Source organism: Engystomops pustulosus, chromosome 3 (assembly GCF_040894005.1).
Source record: "Engystomops pustulosus chromosome 3, aEngPut4.maternal, whole genome shotgun sequence".
NCBI lineage: Eukaryota > Metazoa > Chordata > Amphibia > Anura > Leptodactylidae > Engystomops > Engystomops pustulosus.
This window is the reverse complement of record NC_092413.1, coordinates 40,440,574-40,458,299: the sequence shown is the minus strand read 5'-3', so window position 1 is coordinate 40,458,299 and position 17,726 is coordinate 40,440,574. Positions and strand designations below refer to the sequence as shown.

Below are 17,726 nucleotides of genomic sequence, written 5' to 3'. Positions count from 1 at the left end.
GGGGGTAGTGTTCCTCTCTGGATGGGGGTAGTGTTCCTCGCTGGATGGGGGTAGTGTTCCTCACTGGATGGCGGTAGTGTTCCCCGCTGGATGGGGGTAGTGATCCTCTCTGGATGGGGGTAGTGTTCCTCACTGGATGGGGGTAGTGTTCCTCTCTGGATGGGGGTAGTGATCCTCTCTGGATGGCGGTAGTGTTCCCCGCTGGATGGGGGTAGTGTTCCCCGCTGGATGGGGGTAGTGTTCCTCGCTGGATGGGGGTAGTGTTCCTCTCTGGATGGGGGTAGTGTTCCCCGCTGGATGGGGGTAGTGTTCCCCGCTGGATGGGGGTAGTGTTCCCCGCTGGATGGGGGTAGTGTTCCCCGCTGGATGGGGGTAGTGTTCCTCGCTGGATGGGGGTAGTGTTCCTCTCTGGATGGGGGTAGTGTTCCCCGCTGGATGGGGGTAGTGTTCCTCGCTGGATGGGGGTAGTGTTCCTCGCTGGATGGGGGTAGTGTTCCTCGCTGGATGGGGGTAGTGTTCCTCGCTGGATGGGGGTAGTGTTCCTCGCTGGATGGGGGTAGTGTTCCTCGCTGGATGGGGGTAGTGTCCCTCGCTGGATGGGGGTAGTGTCCCTCGCTGGATGGGGGTAGTGTCCCTCACTGGATGGGGGTAGTGTTCCTCACTGGATGGGGGTAGTGTTCCTCTCTGGATGGGGGTAGTGTTCCTCTCTGGATGGGGGTAGTGTCCCTCTCTGGATGGGGGTAGTGTTCCTCTCTGGATGGGGGTAGTGTCCCTCTCTGGATGGGGGTAGTGTTCCTCTCTGGATGGGGGTAGTGTCCCTCTCTGGATGGGGGTAGTGTTCCTCTCTGGATGGGGGTAGTGTCCCTCTCTGGATGGGGGTAGTGTCCCTCTCTGGATGGGGGTAGTGATCCTCGCTGGATGGGGGTAGTGATCCTCGCTGGATGGGGGTAGTGTTCCTCGCTGGATGGGGGTAGTGTTCCTCGCTGGATGGGGGTAGTGTTCCTCGCTGGATGGGGGTAGTGTTCCTCGCTGGATGGGGGTAGTGTTCCTCGCTGGATGGGGGTAGTGTTCCTCTCTGGATGGGGGTAGTGTTCCTCTCTGGATGGGGGTAGTGTCCCTCTCTGGATGGGGGTAGTGTTCCTCTCTGGATGGGGGTAGTGTCCCTCTCTGGATGGGGGTAGTGTCCCTCTCTGGATGGGGGTAGTGATCCTCGCTGGATGGGGGTAGTGATCCTCGCTGGATGGGGGTAGTGATCCTCGCTGGATGGGGGTAGTGTTCCTCGCTGGATGGGGGTAGTGTTCCTCGCTGGATGGGGGTAGTGTTCCTCGCTGTATTTGCTCCTGCTTTGTGATATAATTGCTGATGTTGGTCTTTCTATGGTGGTCTGTTCATTATCAGTATGGTGGTATTTATCTTGTTGTACTGGTAAGGGTCATCATGTAGCAGTGTTATATGTCCCTTATAGAGGGGTATGGTGTGATTTTAGGCTAAATAGACATGTTGGCACTTTGCGATGATTACATGGACTTTGGTTTGGAGTTTGGGCACTCGGTCTCTAAAAGGTTCGCCATCACTGGACTATGTATTAAATATGTTAATTTATTGTAAGTAATATGGGTCACACTAATTCCTATTCTGTTCTCTTTAAGGTTATAGTCACAGTAATGGACATAAATGACAATTTTCCAGTTTTTTCACCATTTATAAACTCAAATGTCAAATGTTTGGAAAACATGAATTTGCAAAATTTAGCCAACATTACCGCCACTGACAGGGACATTGGAGACAACGGCGCCATAACATATTCTTTGGAAAATGACTATGGTAGCACTTTCCTTATTAATAGTTCAACTGGCAAATTGATGAACATAAAGCCTCTGGATGCTGAAAAAACAGACAGCTATAACCTTAAAGTAATAGTAAGTAGCAAATTCTCTCCGTGTATCTTGTCTTTATAATAACTGATAACATCTACTTGCAAAAATATTTCCTGGTTTCAAACTTAGAAGTATCCAGAAGCTTAGATAAGCCACTAATGCCAAATCAAGGGTTTGGCCACTTTACTTCAAGTTTTTTGTAATGTGAGGGGGCAGAATATATTTTTAATTTACTAATATACCGTATTCACACTCGAGTATAAGCCGAGGTACCTAATTTTAACACAAAAACTGGGAAAACATATTGACACAAGTATAAGCCTAGGCTGGGAAATGCATTGGTCACAGTCTCCAGTCAGTATATAACTAGCCAGTCTCCTTCTCCCCCAGTATATAGCTGGCCAACCCCCCCCGCCCCCCAGTATATAGCCAGCCCATACCCCCCTTACATAGGTAGCCAGTTCCCTTCCCCAGTATATAGCCAGCCCATGCCCTATACCGCTAGCCAGCCCATGCCCTATAGCAGTGGTGGCGAACCTATGGCACGCGTGCCAGAAAGGGCACGCAGAGCCCTCTCTGCTGGCACGCGTACCATCTCCCCAATCCCATCAAAGTGGGCACCGACACCTGCTGGGTACCTGCGCTCCGATACCTGCGCGGCCCCGTTGCACTCCGATGCCTGCCGGGTCACAGCGCTCTACTGCCTGCGCGGCCCCGGCGTCCCGCTGCCTGCTCGTTCACGGCGCGCTGCCTGTGGAGTCCCGTGGTCGCAGCGCGCCGATGTCTGCGCGGCCCCGGACCGCTGCCTGTGGAGTCGCGGGGTCCCAGTGCGCCGATGTCTGCGCGGCCCCGGACCGCTGCCTGTGGAGTCGTGGGGTCCCAGTGCGCTGATGTGTGCACAGCCCCGTCCCACTGCATGCGGAGTTGCGGGGCCCAGCGCGCCGACATCTACTTAGCCGGGGTCCCGGCGCCCGATGCCTGCTCCTGTGCTGTGGCGGTGATGTCACCGCATCCTCAGCGGTAAGGCCCTCTGTGTTTGTCTGTCTATATTGGGGTGAAGGGTGAGGCCCTATTTCTATCCTGGGGTGGGGGGGGGGTGAGGGACTATTTCTATACACAGACTTACATGGAGCTACAGCCGCAGTACACAGACTTACATGGAGCTACAGCCGCAGTACACAGCTATACATGGAGCTACAGCCGCAGTACACAGCTATACATGGAGCTACAGCCGCAGTACACAGCCATACATGGAGCTACAGTCGCAGTACATAGTCATACATGAAACTACAGCCGCAGTACACAGCCATACACGGAGCTACAGCCGCAGTACACAGACTTACATGGAGCTACAGCCGCAGTACACAGACTTGCATGGAGCTACAGCCGCAGTACACAGACTTACATGGAGCTACAGCCGCAGTACACAGACTTACATGGAGCTACAGCCGCAGTACACAGCTATACACGGAGCTACAGGCGCAGTACACAGCCATACACGGAGCTACAGCCGCAGTACACAGCCATACACGGAGCTACAGCCGCAGTACACAGCCATACACGGAGCTACAGCCGCAGTACACAGCCATACACGGAGCTACAGCCGCAGTACACAGCCATACACGGAGCTACAGCCGCAGTACACAGCCATACACGGAGCTACAGCCGCAGTACACAGCCATACACGGAGCTACAGCCGCAGTACACAGCCATACACGGAGCTACAGCCGCAGTACACAGCCATACACGGAGCTACAGCCGCAGTACACAGACTTACATGGAGCTACAGCCGCAGTACACAGACTTGCATGGAGCTACAGCCGCAGTACACAGACTTACATGGAGCTACAGCCGCAGTACACAGACTTACATGGAGCTACAGCCGCAGTACACAGCTATACATGGAGCTACAGGCGCAGTACACAGCCATACACGGAGCTACAGCCGCAGTACACAGCCATACACGGAGCTACAGCCGCAGTACACAGCCATACACGGAGCTACAGCCGCAGTACACAGCCATACACGGAGCTACAGCCGCAGTACACAGCCATACACGGAGCTACAGCCGCAGTACACAGCCATACACGGAGCTACAGGAGCCCCCCAAAATTTTTCTCTGGTGGGCCCAAGGTACACCAGTCCGACAGTGATGGCAGTAATACAGTATTCATCACTATATCAGCTTCTAGTATAGTGTTATTATTGGTAATGTTGACCTTTCTATAGTGGTCTTTATAACCAGAATTCTGCTATTTATGTGGTTGTAATGGTGGCCTCATGATGTCACAGTGTTATTTGTCTCTTGTATAGTGGTATTGTGGCGCTATTGGGCTAAATTGCTGTGTTGGCACCTTGCACTAGAAACGTCGCCTTTGGTTTGCAGTTTGGGCACTCGGCCTCTTAAAGGTTCGCCATCACTGCCCTATAGTATATCGCTAGCCAGCCCATGCCCTCTAGTGTATGGCTAGACAGCCCATACACCACAGTATTTAGCTAGCCAGCTCATGCCCCCTAGTAACAAAAAAAACATATTGACTTGAGTAGAAGCCTAGGGTGGAAATGCATTGGTCACAGTCTCCAGCCAGTATATAACTAGCCAGTACCCTTCTCTCTCAGTATATAGCTGGCCAACCCCCTGCCCCTCAGTAAATAGCCAGCCCATGCCCTCTAGTATAAAGCAAGCCGGCCCATACACCCAGTATATAGCCAGCCAATACCCCCTGTTATTAGCTAACCAGTCCCCTTCCCCCAGTAAATAGCCAGCCCATGCCTTCTAGTATATAGCTAGCCAGCCCATACACCCAGTATATAGCCAGCCAATACCCCCCATTATTTAGCTAGCCAGTCCCCTTCCCCCAATATGTCGCCAGCCCATGCCCCAAAGTATATAGCCAGCCAATACCCCCCATTATTTAGCTAGCCAGTCCCCTTCCCCCAGTATATAGCCAGCCCATGCCCTCTAATATATAGCCACCCCATAACCCCCAGTATATAGCCAGCCAACCCATGCCCCCAGTATATAGTCAGCCATCCCCTGCCCCGATGCACCCTACAGGTCCTCTTCTTGCTTCCAGTGCTCCAGCTCCATCTTTGTGTCCCTGCATGTGGCCGACACAAACACATTAGCATCAGCCGCTTGCTGACTTCATTGTTTGTGCACCACGGCTTGTGTCAGCAAGTGGCTGACTTCCCGCCAGGTGCCAGCAGCGTGCAGGGACCCAAAGATAAAGCCGGAGCTGCGGAAGCAGGTACCTGCGGGGGGCGTCGGAAAGGTAATTACAGCGTTAATGTTTTATTATAGACTTGAGTATAAGTCAAGTTAGGTTTTTTCAGCACATTTTTTGTGCTGAAACACTCAGCTTATGCTCTAGTATATACAGTTCATTTTTTAGAGACAGCGAGATACAACAAAACATCAGTAGCCGTATTAATTGTTGGGGAGCCCAAGGTTTTTGAGCTTTTCTTATCCAAATAATATCAGCCTGTGACCACCCCAGTGGCTGATCATCTGTAGATGGTTGGATTCTGGATTGTACGCAGCTCTTCTGGTGGTGGGTACTCGTTAATGGTAAGGGGGTTAGTGTCTTTTTTGCATTTAGTAATGGATGCTGTCTATTAGACGGATGCATTATTAAGGTGAAATTAAAAAAAAAACATAATTTAAAAAATATATATTTTGTTTAACCCTTTCAGGACCTGGCCCTTTTTTGTTTCTTCATTTTCATTTTTCACTCCCCATGATCAAAAATCCATAAATTTTTTATTTTTCCATGTACAGAGCTGTGTGACAACTTGTTTTCTGCGTAACAAATTACACTTCATAGAGATGGTATTTATTATTCCATGCCGTGTACTGGGAAGCGGGAAAAAAATTCCAAATGCAGTGAAATTGGTAAAAAAAAACGCATTTGTGCCGTTTTCTTGTAGGCTTGGATCTTACGGATTTCACTGTCTGCCCCAAATGACATGTCTACTTTATTCTTTGGGTCGGTGCAATTACGGGGATACCAAATTTATATAGGTTTTATAATGTTTTCATACATTTAAAAAAATTAAAACCTCCTGTACAAAAATTTTGGGGGGATTTTGCCATCTTCTGGCGCTAATAACTTTTTAATACTTTGGTGTACAGAGCTGTGGGTGGTGTTGTTTTTTTTGCGGATTTTGATGACGTTTACAATGTTATCAATTTTAGGACTGTCTGACCTTGTGATCACTTTTTATAGAATTACGTCACGGGTCGTGAAAGGGTTAACCAAAAACTCAATTCCACCAAGGTTACCTATTTTAACTGCATACATGGTTTTAAAAACTGCCTGCATAAAAGGACATTTAAAAATCAATTTTATTAAGTATTTGTTTAAAATTAGGGTACACGAGCTTATTGGACTGTAATAGAGCTCAGAAGCAGGCTGGGCAATGTTCACTCCAGACTTTTTGGATACCAAGTGTCCAATATTGGGAAGATATTGTTAGACTGTTTTGTGTCCTCGTCTATCCCTTCAGTTGTGCGCACTAGGTACCGATTAAAATGCTTTTTAACTGGAAGTGTAACTACCCAATAGTTCCCAAAAGCGGGCTTGCCCCTCTCGGTCAAGGTGTGAACAAGCGCCTAAAGTATCACCACTTTGTCAGGTGTATGTGTTGCCACTTTGTCAGATGAAACCTGACGCGTTTCCCCGCTGGGAATTATACCAGCGGTTTATCAAAGGTCCTGGGTTGACAGTAGCGAAGTGTATGCGCCTTAAGGTATAGGGTGCTATGATGACAAGCACTCTCACCAGTTTCAGCGCTGACACTACTACAAATCAGTGGTAAAACAGAGCGTTATAATTGCTCATGAGTTTTGTGTAGCCTGTCATCTTATTCCACAGCTAGCTAGCTGACTAATAATGAGTTTTCTTCCTTTTAGCGTTCGCTGACACACCGCTATCTTATTTCACTCTGAAGTCATTTTTGCTGGCTAACTAACAGGACTTGCTCATGAGCGGCCAAACAAATGCCGATATGTGCCTCCATGTGAGCGTGTATGCCTGTCCTGTTAGTTAGCCAGCGAAAATGACTTCAGAGTGAAATAAGATAGCGGTGTGTCAGCGAACGCTAAAAGGAAGAAAACTCATTATTAGTCAGCTAGCTAGCTGTGGAATAAGATGACAGGTAACACAAAACTCATGAGCAAGTCCTGTTAGTTAGCCAGCAAAAATGACTTCAGAGTGAAATAAGATAGCGGTGTGTCAGCGAACGCTAAAAGGAAGAAAACTCATTATTAGTCAGCTAGCTAGCTGTGGAATAAGATGACAGGCAACACAAAACTCATGAGCAATTATAACGCTCTGTTTTACCACTGATTTGTAGTAGTGTCAGCGCTGAAACTGGTGAGAGTGCTTGTCATCATAGCACCCTATACCTTAAGGCGCATACACTTCGCTACTGTCAACCCAGGACCTTTGATAAACCGCTGGTATAATTCCCAGCGGGGAAACGCGTCAGGTTTCATCTGACAAAGTGGCAACACATACACCTGACAAAGTGGTGATACTTTAGGCGCTTGTTCACACCTTGACCGAGAGGGGCAAGCCCGCTTTTGGGAACTATTGGGTAGTTACACTTCCAGTTAAAAAGCATTTTAATCGGTACCTAGTGCGCACAACTGAAGGGATAGACGAGGACACAAAACAGTCTAACAATATCTTCCCAATATTGGACACTTGGTATCCAAAAAGTCTGGAGTGAACATTGCCCAGCCTGCTTCTGAGCTCTATTACAGTCCAATAAGCTCGTGTACCCTAATTTTAAACAAATACTTAATAAAATTGATTTTTAAATGTCCTTTTATGCAGGCAGTTTTTGAATTAATAATTGGGACATAAACACCGCTAAAATAAAATATTAGATTAGACTGCATACATGGTTTTGTTGAAGAAAAAAAATAACCTTTTAATTTATTCAAAATGCTTGTAGGGCCCTCCAAATCATAAATAGGATATGGAACACATTCGGGTTTTCTTATGTTTTTAAAACCAGAAGCTGTTTGTCAGGATTAGGAGTACGACCTGTCCTCTATATAATCTCTCCAATGATTCATTTAGCTTCAACTTCATCACGTCATGAAACACATCGGAAAAAACGCATCATCACTTGCATATGCATTTTCTGTAGCAACGTGTGACATTGTTATTAATGTGTCTTTGTTGTGTGTCATTACTATTAATGTCAAAAGGCAAACAATGGGGGGAATTCATTAAAGACTGTCGTTTAAAGCTCCAGTCTTAAAATTCCCCGTCATTTGTGTGCCTGTATTCCGGCCCCGGCCTCCTAGTGGATATGGAAACAAACTCTACCAGTCCTGACCTTTAGAACAGATTGGAAGAGTTTTTTGCTATAGCATCAGCTGGTTTTTCAATTTTATGTAATCGATGACCTATAAATGAGATACACTAACCTTCAGTAGCTACATCAGATCTAATATTACACTGTTTATTTTTGTAGGCTCATGATTCCGGAATCCCACCACTGTCTTCTACAGCCATGATTCATGTTACTGTTCTAGATGTGGATGATAACAGTCCCATCTTCAAAAAGAATCTGTACAATGTTACAATAAAAGAGAATGAACCTCCTCATCTGGTAATTGTACACTATATCCATACATTATAAATATTTCTTATAAGTCCAATACTGTCAGTTTCACCAGTGTATATTAACTTAATTGAAGAGCAACTACTGTCCCTACACTCTTTTTCTGGTGGGGATGTCAATCATTGTTTAAAGAGAAAGCAGCTGGGAGGGGAGTGATATCACTTGGATACGGTGGACAGGCCTAGAAGGAAAGGAAGGAGATAGAGATAAAAAGATTCAAATGTACCTAAACATACCTTGCGGAGGCTGTAGCTACATTGATGCAGAAACATATCTTGTTTAATCCCTGATCTGAGTGGTTTTGCTCAAATAACTATTATAAAATTTAGCACCATGGGAAAGCTGGCTGCAGATTGGCTGCCCTACATAAGCACATTACACTTGGAGCTTCCTGAACTATCCAGACGGGACTGTCAACTTGAGCTAGATGACTCATGCAGCAGCTGGGGGATGGTGCAGCGATCGATTACTTCTGCCTGTCAGGAACAACACAGTGATTACATCAATCTCTGGAACAGTGCAAAATTAGGGTAAGAGGAGAGAGCCGGGGCAGCCACATGAGCAACAAAGTGTCATTATCATAAGTTTATAAATTTTATCATAATTGTTTTTTCAGCAAAACCACTCAGTTCAGGGATCAAACAAGATATGTTTTTGCATCAGTGTAGCTACAGCATCCTCAAGGTATTTTTGGTTGATAATGCATAAAAGCAAATGGTAGATTTTCTTTAATAGGACAGTATATCAAAGTCTCAACTTCTGTTCAGCGCAGCCTTGTCTCCCAGAACCTGCCCAACAATATACTGTGTGATGGAACAGTTGAAATTATAGGAAAAAGCACTAGTGTTGATATGAAGGATACCTGGCACTTCTACAGGTGCTAAAAAAATATTTCTCTTTTGGTAACCACGAATTTTGCCTTTTGACATGAGCTCTCATCACACTGTTGATGTGCAGAGCAGTAACATGTTGTTGCCAACAAATCAATATTTTATTATAATCTGTAACAGCACAGAGTATCTTCCATATCTTTGCTAATGCTTGTTCCGATAAATCACTGTTTAATGGTGCAGCAGTGGGAAGTGCTGGGCGGCATAAAAATAAGTAAAACAAGTGCTCCAGTACACATGACTCCACCCCTAATGCACCAAGAATCTAGACTGCAAAATAATTTAAACCTCTTAAATGAAAGATTACAGAAAAAGAGAAATGCTTATGTGGTTTACTTGTAGGTTGATTAGGGAGCTGGTAGACTCCCTTACTAAGGGTATAATTTATTCTACTTTTCACAAAGATTCCAGTCCTTTTCTGTAATAGTAACTTGTGCTAATAGCATGATGCTGGTGATTGTTTAATAATCAATAATATTTTACTAAAATGTCCCTATTGCTATTTTATATAGATATTAAATGTTTCTGCAGTGGATATGGACCGTGAACCAGATGCTGTTATTTTATATTCCTTAATTAATGGCTCAGGCTTGTTTTACATTGGAGAAGAGTCTGGTAGTATCTTCAGCCTCAAGCCTTTAGATTTCGAGACAAGGACTGAATATGTATTGACAGCGACTGCATATGGCCCAAAAAACCATCATCCTCAAAGTGCTGCCACAATCATAGGTAATTGTTTCCTTAGTTACTAATAATTATATACCAAAATATGTATCTTGAATTGTACAATATGCAACGCCGGCCTTAGATTGAGTGGTTGTCGATGCACAATCTACTTGTGATTCCCCCCACCTATGTTTCCAGTCTAAACAAGTAGCCCATATTGTTACTTTTTCAGTGATGAATTCAAAAAGTCATATTCTCTTTTGGGTTTTTTTAAGTTGCTATATGAGGACTAGCGCTTGTGGGATTAATTATATTTTTTGTTATCTTTTGGGGTACATATAATTAACTGATTAAGGCCTCATGCACACAACCGTATTGTGGGCATGTAATAGGGGGCGTGTTATTTTTTTAGTATTTTTGTGTACATATAATTTACTGATTTAGGCCTCATTCACACAATTGTATTGGGTGCGTGTAATAGACCTCTATGAGGAATGAATAAGGCAGGCGGGCAGCACTCCGTGGAAAAGGTTCTTTTATTTCACAAGTGGATACAGCGACGTTTCGGCTGACTCTATGCAGCCATTCTCAAGCATGCGTGAGAATGGCTGCATAGAGTCAGCCGAAACGTCGCTGTATCCACTTGTGAAATAAAAGAACCTTTTCCACGGAGTGCTGCCCGCCTGCCTTATTCATCTGTAACTTTGGGGTCATTGAATCAGACCCTTCGAGCCTGCACCCAACTTTTGGATCTCAATCCGTTCTCACTGTGCCGCCCTTCTTTGACGTATGACCTCTATGAGGAAGTAATAGACCCCTATGTGGAGCCATGGTCCTGGCTCCACATAGGGGCCTGTGAGTACACAGTTGGGCACATTTACTTACATTCAACCTGTAGTTTACTTAAAGTGCATTGTCCGATGATAATGCTCTGTGTCGCAAAATACCAAGATTGTGCACCTGATATCCTGCATGTGTCGCTTCCCCAACAGGGTACACCATCTTTTTACTGGTGCGTGTAAGTGCTTGGGCTTGTGACACAATTTGAAAGTTAAATCCCGCGCTCAGCCTGAATCAGTCGGACCGTCACGGCACGCCCCCCAATTTGTTTGGCAATTTGGAAACCAGAAAAAGTACAACTCGTGATTTTAAGATACAATCGTGTTTGTTTATTTACATGATTGTATCCTAAAATCACGAGTTGTACTTTCTCTAGTAGATATCTTAGTGATTTTTAGGGCTATCTCAGTAGACACCCTGTGAAATCCCACCTTCAGTTTTTTTCAATTTGGAAACCAGGATCGCGTGCAAGGATCGTGTGCAACACAATCCCAGTGCAGAGTCCAAGACGTGAAATCCTGAAAAAGTCCGATGGAAGTGAGCAGCGCGACCCTTAGTAAATGAGCCCCAGTGTCTCACCGCAGTGTCTCTGATTCCTATGCAGCACTCACCCCCTCTCTTCTTTACTCGGCTGTTTGCTTTGCCTCAGTAGTGTAAGGGAGTTTCTCAGGTAATTAAGGCAGTCAACACTCCAAGCAGCAAAGGCCAACGATGACTGTTATCTATTCTTATAACTTATACACTTAAAGGAAATCTACCACCAGGATTAAGGATTGTAAACCAAGCACACTGACATACTTGTGTGCCCCCTCTGGCAGGATCTTTCTTTTTATGCCCTTGTTTTTAAGAATACAAGGCTTTAAAATTATGCAAATGAGCCTAAGGGGCTCCAAACACTATTAAAACCTATGGAACCTCAGGCTTATTTGCATAATAAAATCATTTTATTGTAAAAATAACAGGGAATTAGAAGCTAAAAGAATAGCAGCTCCTGCCAGAGGGACCACACACCCGTATGTCAGTGTGCTTGGTTTACAATCCTCCTTCATCCTGGTGGTAGATGTGCTTTAAAGGGGATTAGGTATTTAGGAAATATCCACAGACCACGACCTATTGTGAGAATGGTGCTCTATTGACCTACATCTAACTTGCTTCTTGAATGGAGTGATGGTCAGAATGATAGTGTGCTTTCCATTTATGTCAATGGGAGTACAGAAAGTCTAACATGAAGTGAGTAAAACTAAAGTCAACTTTGTAATGTACACATACAATACTTGGTCTTGCTTGTATATTACATGCACATATGAACTAGGCCATTGATACAATAATTTGCAGAGGATCAAGGGAATGTTATCAATGGAACATCATGTGTTGAACTACTTCAGTTCTTAATAGATCTGAGCTCAGATTCTTACTGTTTTTCTTTATTTTACAGTTCATATAGAAGATGTCAATGAAGAAGGACCTGCGGTGGAACACACAGTATACCATACAGTCATATGGGACGGTGAATATGCAACGGGAAGTATGATTCTCGATATAAATGCAAAAAAAGGGAACAACAACATGGATGACGGAATCCACTATTCTATGTCAGGTGCTCATCACAAGATATTATTTTGGGGGGCTGCGGATTACAATAGTAACATAATGTGTTGACTGTAAAAGTGATATATCTGTCAATTGTTCTTTTAGGTGATAACCGTGAAAATCTATTTTCAATAGCAAATGGCACCGGCCACGTATTTTTAACAAAAGACCTTCCGATGCACAGCTCCCCTGAATACTTTGTCTTTACAGTCACTTGCACTGACAGTGGGGCACCTCCTCAATCAACATCCATCAAGGTACTGTAACTTATCTAGGCTCTGTTCACACTTGCTCTATGACATTCCAACAGAACTTCTTTTTGCGTCACCTTTGAGGTAAGTCTTGCAAAAAAAATGATGGAAACCTTGACGGAACAACATTGAATAACATTCTTAAAAAAATGACAATTTTTTGCTGACTCAGCATTTTAGCAGCATTTTTAAATGAGTCTTGGTGCCAGTGTGAACAAAGCCCTAGATCTTTTTCTTAATGATATATATAGTTTATCATCATAAGCTAGTAACACATTGCTTTTAATGCTCAGATTTTCTTTTTTTTATCTGAAGGTTTATGTGGTTCTATCGTCAAGCCACATTCTTGTGCCAGTTTTCTCAGCAGATTATTATGAGCCTGCATCGCTCAACACCTGGACCGCTCCTCATTCTTATTTAATTCGGATTAAAGCATTTTATTTGAATTCATCACCTATCTATAGTATTACAGAGGAAAAGTATAAAGGTAACCTTGTTCGTTCTGTTATGGCAACCAGCGCCGTATTTACGCTGCCCTAGGCACTGAGTCTTGTTCGCCCCTATTAAGATACTTAACAAATATCATGATTTGCTTTTTTTTCTGATATTATTATAATTGGTCAGTGTTAACAAAAGGTAAAGTATAATACCAGACTGCGACCCACATCCCCCCTCACTTACCATGTTCCCAGTCCCATGTTAACGTTTTGGTGTTTTTTTTTTTCAAAATATAGACTATTTTACTGTGGATCCACTGTCTGGAGTGATAAGAACTAAGAAACATTTAAATATGGAAGACTTTCCGATGAATGTTACTGTTAAAGCAACGGATCCCAAACAATCTGGGATATACAGTGAAGCTACTGTACATGTGACTGTTATCAATAGGAATCGATATGCTCCTGTTTTTACAAAGGTTTTGCAAAATGTCAGAGTCAAAGAGGTGAGATAATTAAATTGCCCATAGAACTAGTATACAGCAGATATAAACTGTACGTATACTGCTCATTGTAGCTTATACTATACAGGCAGTCCCTGGGTTACGTACAAGATAGGTTCTTTAGGTTTGTTCTTAAAGGGGTATTCTCATTTCGGCAAATTAATGTAATTGTATGCATGATGAAAAATTATACATGTTTTCAATATATACTACAATATAACAAACAGTACACTTGTTTGACCAAGGGGAGATTTCTGTCCACTGGAAATAAACAATGAAGCTTTCTATATACTGACAGAAAGCAGAGATCTAGAAATTTGTAAGGAATTGATACAGAAAGTATATTGGAAAACTATATAACTTTTCATTATACAAGCAATAACATTTATTCGCTGAAATCGGAAAATCCCTTTAAGTTGAATTTGTATGCAATTATATTCAAAAATGTTTTTTTGTCCATGTGACATTTGGATTTTCACAATTTTGTGCTGTCATGGGAACAAGGATTATCTAAAAAGCTTCATCAAAGACACCTTAAAGCTGAGCATTGCAGCCCGGGACTAAAGTGAAGCATCCAGTTAGCTTCACCAGAGGTCACAGTGGGCAGAAAGGACCGTCTGTAACTAGAGGTCGTCTGTAAGTTGGGTGTTCTTAAGTTGGGGACCGGCTGTACTTACAATGTGCAAATAAAGACATTCACATAAAACCTATTCCTGGAGGTTGTTGTGATGGTGGCACTGGTGTGGGGACCACAAGCACCAGATAGAGTGATTTCATTGAGACTCAAGTGATGCCACTGCTCAATGTCTATCTCTATGTGCAGGTGTTAATATACATAAGTAGTCATAGGATATATTTCAAATCTTCTCAAATCTTCAATTGAAAATCTAAAATAAGATAATTTGTTTAATTGATGAGTAACATATTTTTTTATTTTCCCTTTGTCCTTCACCTTTATTTGCTTTATTCATTACTGTTTCTATGTTCCCTATGTTTTGTAGGAGCAGCCCGTTCCTACCTTCATAGCTCAGGTACAGGCTGAAGATGAGGATCTTGGCAGGAACGGCATTCTCACATATTCTATCCTGAGCAATCACTCCCACCCATTCACTATAGATGCCACAAATGGAACGCTTTTTACTAATGTGCCCTTTGATTATGAAACTGGACCACATGAATTCCAGGTCTGCATTTCTATTAGACTATTTATTCCATCAATTGAAGGATCTAATGGCTTCAATGCCAGCTGTTAGAGACCCCCTGAATGAGTTACCAAGTTGTCTATTTTTATGCATAATAATCTATATAAACATAAACATAAATAAGTGCAAGCTCCGCGACAGAATTTTTTAAAAAAATGCAGCGGTCTTTACGAATCCGTCGGGTTTTCGTTCGGCTACGCCACCCGATTTCCGTCGTGTGCATGCCAGCGCCGATGCGCCACAATCCGATCGCACGCGGCAAAATCCCGGGGCAATCGTCGCAAATCGGAAATATTCCGGTAACACGTCGGGAAAACGTGAATCGGGCCCTTAGTAAAAGACCCTATTTATGTCCACATTGGGGGTCATTTACTAAGGGCCCGATTCGCGTTTTCCCGACGTGTTACCCGAATATTTCCGATTTGCGCCGCTTGTACATGAATTGCCCCGGGTTTTTGGCGCACGCGATCGGATTGTGGCGCATCGGGGCCGGCATGCGCGCGACAGAAATCGGGGGGGCGTGGCCGAACGAAAACCCGACGTATTCGGAAAAACCGGCGCATTTAAAAACCGAAAATGTGTTGCTTGGGAAGCGCTCACCTTCACCTTCTATGGGATGGTGCATTCCGGGGCGTTAAGATTATTTTCGGCGCTGCAGCGCCACCTGGTGGTCGGCGGAGGAACTACCATCTTAAATCCCAGCCGGACCCGAATCCTGTGCAGAGAACGCGCCGCTGGATCGCGAATGGGCCGGGTAAGTAAATGTGCCCCATTGTCTCCAACATGCATCTGGAGTGTTTGGGAAGATTCTGGCCAAATGGGTGGGAGTGTAGTTCCATCTGGAAACAGTTTTAAGATGCACCGCCCATAGGTTGATGAATTTGGAGGCTTTGGATGCCCAAAAAATGCTTCTTTCCATTGTGTCCATGCATATTTAGTTTCTGCTCCAATTTAATTAAATACAAAACTTTGAGGGGTTCATCTAGAAAGTCCTCAGAGAGAGTTGTATGTAAAGATGTTTTGGAGTTGTGGGTCCCTTGAGTTTGTTTCTATATTAGGTTGTGTATCTGGATTGGCAGTTGTGGGCTTTGTAATGAAAAGTTTATAATGTCTTTTCTAATTTGGGATATAAGGCCTTTCAAATAATTCGGGAGGTGATATTTAGTCATAATGTCTATTACCTACATAGTGTTCCCTTCTGGGGAAAAATAGTTAATAAATTCAATCTCTTTCTCAATAAGAGGTCTAATGAGTAAGGTATCATTATATTCCATGACCTGGATGAGTATATGGATAGAGATCTTAGAAGAGATAGATTAGCAAACACTAGTTAGTGATTTTCAGGCCTGGATTGAATAGAAATTTTTCGGAACCAAATGAAGAAGGGAATGGTTATTATTAAGAGTTTTCTCAATAAGCGGCCAGCTATAAGCAGGGGTGTATATGCACCAGGATTCTATAAGCTGTATATTTCTTGTTCTGTATCTTTGAAGGTTGGGTACTCCCAAGTTATTAGAATATAGAATTGTTGCTGCTTCTCTAGGTTTTTTGGCTGCCCAAAGAAAGGATAAACATCATAATCTTAGCCCAGTAGCAGAACTTCTGATGAGAGTCAGGGCCGAATTCCAGGAAAGCTACAGTCACTAAAACATGGGATTTAAAAAAATATACATACTGTACATTTGACTGAACATTTCATTGCAGTATCCTTCTTAGTTGGGCAAACCTAAGTCTAAGCATCCAGGGACTCCCCAGAAACAGATTTGGACTTAAGTCAGATCCAGACGTGTTTGCCCTCAAAAAAGTTACTCAAGGATAGTTATTGGTCTGGACGGTCAGGAAGGAATAATTCAAAAGTTAATAGAGGTTACCAAATGCAGAGCCAAAGTTTAAAGCAAAGAGATGTGCAGAAGCAGAATTCAGATACAAAGCAAAGAATAAGGTTTAGTTGTTCATAAAATCATACTTAAGGTCAATATGTAGCATCGCAGGACACTCAGTCAAGGATTAGCATGTGTGTGTATATATACACGCCATATACGGCCACTTTATTAGGTACACCTGTCCAACTGCTCGTTAACACTTAATTTCTAATCAGCCAATCACATGGCGGCAACTCAGTGCATTTAGGCATGTAGACTATCTCTAGGGTTTACAGAGAATGGTCTGAAAAAGAAAAAACATCCAGTGAGCGGCAGTTCTGTGGGCGGAAATGCCTTGTTGATGCCAGAGGTCAGAGGAGAATGGGCAGACTGGTTCGAGCTGATAGAAAGGCAACAGTGACTCAAATCGCCACCCGTTACAACCAAGGTAGGCAGAAGAGCATCTCTGAACGCACAGTACTTCGAACTTTGAGGCAGATAGGCTACAGCAGCAGAAGACCACACCGGGTGCCACTCCTTTCAGCTAAGAAAAGGAAACTGAGGCTACAATTTGCACAAGCTCATCGAAATTGGACAGTAGAAGATTGGAAAAACGTTGCCTGGTCTGATGAGTCTCGATTTCTGCTGCGACATTCGGATGGTAGGGTCAGAATTTGGCGTCAACAACATGAAAGCAAGGATCCATCCTGCCTTGTATCAACGGTTCAGGCTGGTGGTGGTGGTGTCATGGTGTGGGGAATATTTTCTTGGCACTCTTTGGGCCCCTTGGTACCAATTGAGCACCGTTGCAACGCCACAGCCTACCTGAGTATTGTTGCTGACCATGTCCATCCCTTTATGACCACAATGTACCCAACATCTGATGGCTACTTTCAGCAGGATAATGCGCCATGTCATAAAGCTGGAATCCTCTCAGACTGGTTTCTTGAACATGACAATGAGTTC

The 17,726-nt window shown here is 43.9% G+C and overlaps 1 protein-coding gene across 4 annotated transcripts in view; it reads left to right on the top strand.

The window, feature by feature from the left end:
- LOC140121228 (protocadherin Fat 4-like) overlaps positions 1 to 17,726 on the top strand; it is a 93,663-nt gene that overhangs the window by 33,570 nt on the left and 42,367 nt on the right. For all 4 annotated transcript variants that reach the window (XM_072140569.1, XM_072140570.1, XM_072140572.1 and 1 more), the window contains exons 16-23: positions 1,650 to 1,919; positions 8,370 to 8,507; positions 9,922 to 10,138; positions 12,351 to 12,512; positions 12,611 to 12,762; positions 13,072 to 13,243; positions 13,491 to 13,699; positions 14,698 to 14,880. In XM_072140569.1, the coding sequence (XP_071996670.1) occupies positions 1,650 to 1,919; positions 8,370 to 8,507; positions 9,922 to 10,138; positions 12,351 to 12,512; positions 12,611 to 12,762; positions 13,072 to 13,243; positions 13,491 to 13,699; positions 14,698 to 14,880 (1,503 nt within the window). The remainder of the gene's footprint in view (positions 1 to 1,649; positions 1,920 to 8,369; positions 8,508 to 9,921; positions 10,139 to 12,350; positions 12,513 to 12,610; positions 12,763 to 13,071; positions 13,244 to 13,490; positions 13,700 to 14,697; positions 14,881 to 17,726) is intronic.